At 46.4% G+C, this 10,191-nt stretch overlaps 1 protein-coding gene across 1 annotated transcript in view; it reads left to right on the forward strand.

Annotated features, from left to right (window-relative positions):
* The first annotated feature begins 7,820 nt into the window (after window positions 1–7,820).
* Window positions 7,821–10,191, forward strand: part of LOC106593770 (WD repeat-containing and planar cell polarity effector protein fritz homolog) — a 142,292-nt gene continuing 139,921 nt past the window's right edge. Inside the window, exon 1 of the mRNA XM_045698680.1 lies at window positions 7,821–8,138. Coding sequence (XP_045554636.1) covers window positions 8,027–8,138 — 112 coding nt within the window. The 5' untranslated portion in view covers window positions 7,821–8,026. The remainder of the gene's footprint in view (window positions 8,139–10,191) is intronic.

The following is a 10,191-nucleotide window of genomic DNA, read 5'->3' on the forward strand; positions in this document are numbered from 1 at the left end:
TCCCTCCTCCTCTATCCCTCCCTCCTCCTCTATCCCTCCTCCTCCTCTATCCCTCCCTCCCTCCCTTCTCCTCTATCCCTCCCTCCCCCCTCCTCCTCTATCCCTCCTCCTCTATCCCTCCATCCACTCTCTTCCCCTCCCTCCCTCCCTCCCTCCCTCCCTCCCTCCCTCCCTCCCTCCCTCCCTCCCTCCCTCCCTCCCTCCCTCCCTCCCTCCTCCTCTATCCCTCTCCTCCTCTATCCCTCCCTCACTCCACTCCCTCCTCCCTCCCTCCCTCCCTCCCTCCCTCCCTCCCTCCCTCCCTCCCTCCCTCCCTCCCTCCCTCCCTCCCTCCCTCCCTCCCTCCCTCCCTCCCTCCCTCCCTTCTCCTCTATCCCTCTATCCCTCCCTCTCTCCTTCTACTCTACCCTCCCTCCCTCCCTCCCTCCTCTTCTATTCCCTCCCTCCCTCCTCCTGTATTCCCTCCATCCTTCCCACCTCCTTTGCTCCCTCGTTATCTGGAGCGAAGTGCAGGCAGAAGGGACAGGACACTAGCTGATAGTGATTGTTTATCCCGTGGTGAGAAATTGCTGATCTGTCTGTTTTTCTGACAGACCGGTGATCTCTCTCTCTCTCTCTCTCTCTCTCTCTCTCTCTCTCTCTCTCTCTCTGTCTCCTCTCTCCATCTCGCTCTTTCCTTCCATCTCTTTCTCTCTCTCCTACCATCTCTTTCTCTCTCTCCTTCCATCTCTTTCTCTCTCTCCTTCCATCTCTTTCTCTCTCTCCTACCATCTCTTTCTCTCTCTCCTTCCATCTCTTTCTCTCTCTCCTTCCATCTCTTTCTCTCTCTCTATCCATCTCTTTCTCTCTCTCCTTCCATCTCTTTCTCTCTCTCCTTTCATCTCTTTCTCTCTCTCCTTTCATCTCTTTCTCTCTCTCCTTCCATCTCTTTCTCTCTCTCTGTCCATCTCTTTTTCTCTCTCTATCCATCTCTTTCTCTCTCTCCTTCCATCTCTCTCTCTCGTTCTTTCTCTCTCTGCACACAGATACAGATATTGGCACCTATCAGTACTATGACAAAAGAGAGCCAGGTAAATATGTTTACAATGTATATGTTCCTATTTCCACCACACACACACACACACACACACACACACACGTCTGCATGTTGAGCAGCTGCACGTCTCTTGTCCATCTTCAGCGAGATGATGCTCTCGCTCAAAGCCATTTAATTTGGAGGATTACAGAAGGATGTCTTGATATCTCAGTGGAGGAGAAGAGAGGAGGAGGGAGAACAAAGGAGAGAGAGAGAGAGAGAGCAGAGAGTACTACATCGCGTCGGCTAATTTAAGCTGTGCAAATTGATAATAGCCTCTATTAACACACACACACACACACACACACACACACACACACACACACACACACACACACACACACACACACACACACACACACACACACACACACACACACACACACACACATTAACCTCAAATGTAAGACACCGTTCTTTCCACAAGAGGGAGTCCCAGGCTCATTAGAATTACTAAGGGACCCCCCCTCCTGTCCCTCACCCCTTAGGCACAGATCTAGGATCAGCTCCCACTCCCCGGACCCTCAGATCTAGGATCAGCTCCCCCCTGACCTTAACTGTAGGGGGAGAAACCACTAAACTGACCTTGGATCAGCGTATGGGGCACTAGGGGCTACTCCTACTCTGTCCTGAAGCAGGTGGCTGTGTCTGGGTGTCCTCTCAGCCTCTTATCTGATTAGGGGCCACTAATCCTGGAAGTGGCCTAAACTGCCAGCGGGGCCTACCAGATCCTACCAGACAGGCCACTTTCCTGCTCCCGGCGGCTGAGTGAGGAGGCTTGGGCTAGGCTGTCGACTGGTCAGGTTGGAGGGGCCCTGTTTAGCACTGGCTTGCTGTTCCTGTCCCACCTGGAAACACACCTACACACACACACACACACACACACACACACACACACACACACACACACACACACACACACACACACACACACACACTAACCCTCTCTTGACACATAGACAACACTGACATGTACACAGCATACACCTGAAACAGTAGAACAGTCTACCTCATTGTTTTGGACCTCCTGTACTGTCCTCTTTCTTTCAGCCATCCCATCAGAGCACCACTACTACACTGACAAACAGTATTTCTCTGAATGTAAGTCCTTTCAAATCACTGCCCTCACAACACAAACCTTATGCAGAAATGACTAACATTATAACAAGCCGTAGGTGATAGTATTTTGGTGGGTTATATTGTACTGTGTTGAGGCAAAAGGGAGTTCAGGAGAAGTGAGATCATTTGGGGTGGGTGATGTTGTAGTGGGGTTGTGTTGGAATAGGTTGAAGAACAGGTCAAGTGTGGTATTTGGGGGATGGGATGAAGTGGGGACTGGTTGAGCGGGTACGTGTGTGTGTGTTCTCCCCAGTCCAAACACCCCAGAGTGGTACCATTAGGGACCTGATCATCATCATACCAGGAGGACCATTTTCCATGAAATAACTCTTAGCTAGTCAATCTGTCAGTCAACCTGACTCTCTCTCTCTCTACTCATTCATCTTTCTCTCTTCTCTTTCTCATCTCTTTCTCTCTCATCTCTCTCATCTCTCTCTCTCTCATCTCTCTCTCCCCCCCATCTCTTCCTCTCTCTCTTTCTCTCTCCCCATCTCTTCCTCTCTCCCTCTCTCGCCCAGGAGGGGAATACAAACACCCTTATCAGGAGACAAACACGCGTCCCCCTCCCCCCTCCTCCCCCCTCTCCCCCGCTACCTCATTTGCATGTATCTGCTTCCCCACTCCCACTCGTTGTAGAAGGAGACTACGTCTCTTAATACTTTCTTTTTAAATAGAGAGGAGGAGGGAAAAACTGATAGGAAAACGATTAGGCCATCTTGAAAAAGCAGACCTCCTTACCTTCCATATTAACGCTCATGTATATGCACAGGGAAGGACTAGGCCCCAGAATTCAATTAACTTTTTTAAGTTTTTTTTTTCTTCTGTCTCTCTCTCCGCCAGTGGAGGGAGCGATGGGGAGAGTATGGGGAAATGACAGGGTTTGTGTGTGGAACGAGGTAGTTTCAAGTGGCGTGTGTATTTAGATGTGTTCTGCTAACTTTGAGTTTGTCTTCCCGCAGAGGCTGGGGTAGAGATAACTGTAGGAGAGTGTTACTGGCTGGCTGGCTACTGCTCTCAGAGACTCAGAGACTAAAACCTTACATCAAACAAATATGGCTTATCAATATTTGCGAGAGGTCTTTCAATAAGGAGAAAAGTGGATGTAGTGTATATTTGTTGGTAATGAGAGCTTTCTCATTGCTGGTGCTCGGAGGGTTCTTACAGCTCTAAAACATCTTCGCTCCATGTTTGATCAAAACACAACTTCAATAGGACACCTGTAGTTTGATCAAAACACAACTCTATAGGACACCTGTAGTTTGATCAAAACACAACTCTATAGGACACCTGTAGTTTGATCAAAACACAACTCTATAGGACACCTGTAGTTTGATCAAAACACAACTCTATAGGACACCTGTAGTTTGATCAAAACACAACTCTATAGGACACCTGCAGTTTGATCAAAACACAACTTCAATAGGACACCTGTAGTTTGATCAAAACACAACTCTATAGGACACCTGTAGTTTGATCAAAACACAACTCTATAGGACACCTGCAGTTTGATCAAAACACAACTCTATAGGACACCTGTTGTTTGATCAAAACACAACTCAATATGACACCTGTAGTTTGATCAAAACACAACTCTATAGGACACCTGCAGTTTGATCAAAACACAACTCTATAGGACACCTGTAGTTTGATCAAAACACAACTCTATAGGACACCTGTAGTTTGATCAAAACACAACTCTATAGGACACCTGCAGTTTGATCAAAACACAACTCTATAGGACACCTGTAGTTTGATCAAAACACAACTCAATATGACAACTGTAGTTTGATCAAAACACAACTCTATAGGACACCTGCAGTTTGATCAAAACACAACTTCAATAGGACACCTGTAGTTTGATCAAAACACAACTCTATAGGACACCTGTAGTTTGATCAAAACACAACTCTATAGGACACCTGCAGTTTGATCAAAACACAACTCTATAGGACACCTGTAGTTTGATCAAAACACAACTCTATAGGACACCTGTAGTTTGATCAAAACACAACTCTATAGGACACCTGTAGTTTGATCAAAACACAACTCTATAGGACACCTGTAGTTTGATCAAAACACAACTCTATAGGACACCTGTAGTTTGATCAAAACAACTCAATATGACACCTGTAGTTTGATCAAAACACAACTCTATAGGACACCTGCAGTTTGATCAAAACACAACTTCAATAGGACACCTGTAGTTTGATCAAAACACAACTCTATAGGACACCTGTAGTTTGATCAAAACACAACTCTATAGGACACCTGCAGTTTGATCAAAACACAACTCTATAGGACACCTGTAGTTTGATCAAAACACAACTCTATAGGACACCTGTAGTTTGATCAAAACACAACTCTATAGGACACCTGTAGTTTGATCAAAACACAACTCTATAGGACACCTGTAGTTTGATCAAAACACAACTCTATAGGACACCTGTAGTTTGATCAAAACAACTCAATAGGACACCTGTAGTTTGATCAAAACACAACTCAATAGAACGCCTGTAGTTTGATCAAAACACAACTCAATATGACACCTGTAGTTTGATCAAAACACAACTCAATAGAACGCCTGTAGTTTGATCAAAACACAACTCAATAGGACGCCTGTAGTTTGATCAAAACACAACTCAATATGACACCTGTAGTTTGATCAAAACACAACTCAATATGACACCTGTAGTTTGATCAAAACAACTCAAATATGACACCTGTAGTTTGATCAAAACAACTCAATATGACACCTGTAGTTTGATCAAAACACAACTCTATAGGACACCTGCAGTTTGATCAAAACACAACTTCAATAGGACACCTGTAGTTTGATCAAAACACAACTCTATAGGACACCTGTAGTTTGATCAAAACACAACTCTATAGGACACCTGCAGTTTGATCAAAACACAACTCTATAGGACACCTGTAGTTTGATCAAAACACAACTCTATAGGACACCTGTAGTTTGATCAAAACACAACTCTATAGGACACCTGTAGTTTGATCAAAACACAACTCTATAGGACACCTGTAGTTTGATCAAAACACAACTCTATAGGACACCTGTAGTTTGATCAAAACAACTCAATAGGACACCTGTAGTTTGATCAAAACACAACTCAATAGAACGCCTGTAGTTTGATCAAAACACAACTCAATATGACACCTGTAGTTTGATCAAAACACAACTCAATAGAACGCCTGTAGTTTGATCAAAACACAACTCAATAGGACGCCTGTAGTTTGATCAAAACACAACTCAATATGACACCTGTAGTTTGATCAAAACACAACTCAATATGACACCTGTAGTTTGATCAAAACAACTCAAATATGACACCTGTAGTTTGATCAAAACAACTCGAATGTGACACCTGTAGTTTGATCAAAACACAACTCAATAGGACGCCTGTAGTTTGATCAAAACACAACTCAATAGGACACCTGTAGTTTGACCTAAACACAACTCTATATGACACCTGTAGTTTGATCAAAACACAACTCAAATATGACACCTGTAGTTTGATCAAAACACAACTCAATAGGACACCTGTAGTTTGATCAAAACACAACTCAATAGGACACCTGTAGTTTGATCAAAACACAACTCAAATATGACACCTGTAGTTTGATCAAAACACAACTCAAATATGACACCTGTAGTTTGATCACAACTCAAATATGACACCTGTAGTTTGATTGATCACAACTCAATATGACACCTGTAGTTTGATCAAAACACAACTCAATATGACACCTGTAGTTTTACTTAGAGGAGCGTCATATATAAATTGTCCTGTATGTATGACTCAGTTGGTAGAGCATGGCGATTGAAACACTAGGATTGTGGGCATTGTATGTATGACTTTAAGTCGCTTTGGGAAAAAGTGTCTGCTAAATGGTATTATTATTATTATTGTATTAGTAGTAGTAGTAATAAGTAATTCAGCAGATACACCTAACCAGGTTGGTGACTTACAATAAATCAACTGAGGAAGGTGAATGGCCCTCCAATCATCTAGATCCAATAGGATGGTCTTTAGCTTGCAGCCCTATAAAGTGGGAGTACAGAGAGACTCTCTAAGGGTGTTGTGTTTCCTACTCTAATTCCTAGACACATTGCTCCTTCCTAATTCCCTTCCTAGCCTCATTCTTCAAACCCAATGCCCTGCTCTCCATTTCTCCTTTCCAGGTGACCCTATTGTCCTTTAACCTCCCGTCTAAACATGTAGCGATGATGTATTTCTCCAATTGGTTTCATTCATTCCTTGACCTCTTGAAATTAAATTCCATGATTATCCCATTGGTTGGTTGGTTGGTTGGTTTTCCGGTCCGGTGTGCTCCCATGGGAGTTTGGGAATGGTTTGGGAATACTCTCTCTCTCCTTCCATATAAGTCACTTGACTAAACTTCCTGTTGTTTTCTTCTTTCCTCTTTCTTATGCTCATCCCCTCGTCTTGTTTTTCTCATAGCTCGCGGCTACTCGTGGACCCTCAGGAACCGTCGTCCGGAGAAGCTCCGTGATTCGCTCGAGAAGCTTGAGGTAACCGCCCCTAGGGTAGGGACGCCGGGAGTTTTCCCTTTCCGAAACGCCCGATTGATTAACAAATAGGGGCATCCTCTGTTTTCTTTCTCTCTCGGAATCCCTCGCTTCTCTCTCTCTCAACACCTCTCTTTCGCTCCCTGCTCTGTCATCGAGGGGGATATTTGAGGGGCTCAGGGACCTACAGGTTTCTCCTCATCCCTCCTCTCCATCTCCATCCCTCCTTCCTCCCCATTTTCTTCCTAGCATTACAGACGTATCTTTGTTTGCTCGGCCCTGGCTGAGCCTGTTCCCCCCCCCACCCCTCCACCATTGTCTGAAACTAGACACATCTAGGCCCTCCCTCCCTCCCTCCCCTGCCATCTCCCAGCTGTGTTTGGAATACTTCTGGAATGACTGACCCTTACTCACACACGCCAAGTGCACAGACACACAGACACACAGACACACAGACAGTCACTTTCTCGCTCACTCACCTGCATCCTCTTTCCCGGTCTCTCGTCTCTCTCCCTCCCCCTACTCACTGTGTGTGTGTTTCAGGAGCTGTTGCAGACCAACTCAGTTGTTCACTCCAGATGGAAGAGCAAGCATTGCTGTCAGGTACACCCCCTTACACACTCGCGCTCTCTCCCTCTCCCTCTCCCCCCCCCTCTCTCTCTCCCTCTCCCTCTCCCTCTCCCTCTCTCTCTCTCTCTCTCTCTCTCTCTCTCTCTCTCTCTCTCTCTCTCTCTCTCGGGTAGACTACACACCTCTTTACACATTATTTGTCAGATCCAAGGAGCATCCGCCTTTGCCAGTCAGTCAGAAATCAAATACCTGAACCAGACGCTCTCTAAGTGCCCCCCACCCCTCTACCCTGCTACAGACCCACTGGAGAGAGAACCCAACACCCCACCCCTCTACCCTGCTACAGACCCACTGGAGAGAGAACCCAACACCCCACCCCCCTACCCTGCTACAGACCCACTGGAGAGAGAACCCAACACCCCACCCCTCTACCCTGCTACAGACCCACTGGAGAGAGAACCCAACACCCCACCCCTCTACCCTGCTACAGACCCACTGGAGAGAGAACCCAACACCCCACCCCTCTACCCTGCTACAGACCCACTGGAGAGAGAACCCAACACCCCACCCCTCTACCCTGCTACAGACCCACTGGAGAGAGAACCCAACACCGCAGCCCCCTTTCCCTAGCTCCTAGCTCCTAGACCCTTTCCCTTTTTCGGCGGTTGGTGGAGATGTATCACGTGTGTTTGTATGTGTGTGTGTCTCCCTAGCTCATGCTGAGCAGTGGGGTACTGGTGACCCTGTCCCTAAATGGACCCCAGCTGGACCGTGTGTGTGTGGACCGGACACTTGTGGGTCGTCTGCCCGCCAACACTGTCAGTGATGGTGAGTTACTACACACACACACACACACACACACACACACACACACACACACACACACACACACACACACACACACACACACACACACACACACACGACACACACAGACACACACAGTGTAAGATGTTTTTAGAGTCAAAACTTACACTATATTTACAGCAGTATGTGGACACCCCTTCATATTAGTGGATTCGGCTGTTATTGTGAAGTGGAAACATCTAGGAGCAACAACGGCTCAGCCGCGAAGTGGTAGGCCACACAAACTCACAGAACAGGACCGCCGAGTGCTGAAGCGCGTAAAAATCATCTGTCCTTGGTTGTAACACTCACTACTGAGTTCCAAATTGTCTCTGGAAACAACATCAGCACAAGAACTGTTAGTCGGGAGCTTCATAAAATGGGTTTCCATGGCCGAGCAGCAGCACACAAGCCTAAGATCACCATGTGCAATGCCAAGAGTCGGCTGGAGTGGTGTAAAGCTCGCCACCATTGGACCCTGGAGCAGTCGCAAAGCATTCTCTGGAGTGATGAACCACGCTTCACTATCTGTCAGTCCGACGGAATAATCTGGGTTTGGTGGATGCCAGGAAAACGCTACCTCCCAAAATGCATAGTGACAACTGTAAAGTTTGGTGGAGGAGGAATAATGGTTTGGGGCTGTTCTTCATGTTTCAGGCTAGCCCCCTTAGTACCAGTAAAGGGAAATCTACAGCATACAATGACATTCTAGACCATTCTGTGCTTCCAACTTTGTGGCAAAAGTTTGGGGAAGGCCCTTCCCTGTTTCAGCATGACAATGCTCCTGTGCACAAAGCGAGGTCCATCCAGATATCGTTTGTCGATATCTGTATGATTAGATTAGATTATTAGATTAGACCTGGCTCGCAGTTGGCGTTCGTCCCAAAGGTATTCGATGGGGTTGAGGTCAGGGCTCTGTGAAGAACTTGACTGGCCTGCACAGAGCCCTGACCTCAACCCCATCGAACACCTTTGGGATGAATTTTTACGCCGACTGCGAGCCCTAATCACCCAACATCAGTGCCCAACCTCATTATTGTTCTTATGGCTGAATGGAAAGCCTTCCCAGAAGAGTGGAGGCTGTTATAGCAGCAAAGGAGGGGACCAGCTCCATATTTATGCCCAGGATTTTGGAATGAGATATTGGATGAGCAGGTGTCCCCATACTGTTTGTCATGTAGTGTACGTCCTCTGTCCTGCTACAGTTAGTGCTGAAGCCCCGATGAAGACAAATACCTTCTGTTATCCGATGACCTATTCTCAACTCACACAACACACACTCACACACACACAACACAAACACACACTCACACAACACAACACAGAAACACACACACACACAACACAAACACACACACACACACACACACACACAACACAAACACACACTCACACACACACAACACAAACACACACTCACACAACACAACACAGAAACACACACACAGACACACAACACAAACACACACACACACACACACAACACAAACACACACTCACACCACACACAACACATCACACAAACACACACACACACACAACACAAAACACACACAACACACACTCAAACAACACACACTCACACACAGGTGGTGCCACAGGTGAGATTCAGGTGCTTTATAAAGCTAATTGAGCGTTAATCCTTCTGTGTGTACGTTCTGGGTCTCCCTTAAGAGGAGGCCGGAGTTGTTTTTCCAGCGTCTCAGGATTCTCCTGGGAATACTGCTCCACTCCGGCCAGAACACGGAACGCCGACCCAAACCTGCTGATTATGTCTCATAATGGATGTGTTCCAACTGGCTTCCTATTCCCTGTATAGTGCACTCATTTAGACCAGGGCCCATAGGGGAGATGGGTTCTGTTTGGAACACAGGACAGGTCTTTTTTTCCATCAATGATTTGTTCATAACGTTGGCTCTGCTTCCGTCCCCGGTCTCCTGACACCTGATAAAGCCACTCTGTACCTTGAACACACACACACACACACACACACACACACACACACACACACCTCAGCCATATAAACACCTCCCAC

The sequence above is a fragment of the Salmo salar genome, chromosome ssa01 (assembly GCF_905237065.1).
Source record: "Salmo salar chromosome ssa01, Ssal_v3.1, whole genome shotgun sequence".
Classification (NCBI taxonomy): Eukaryota; Metazoa; Chordata; class Actinopteri; order Salmoniformes; family Salmonidae; genus Salmo; species Salmo salar.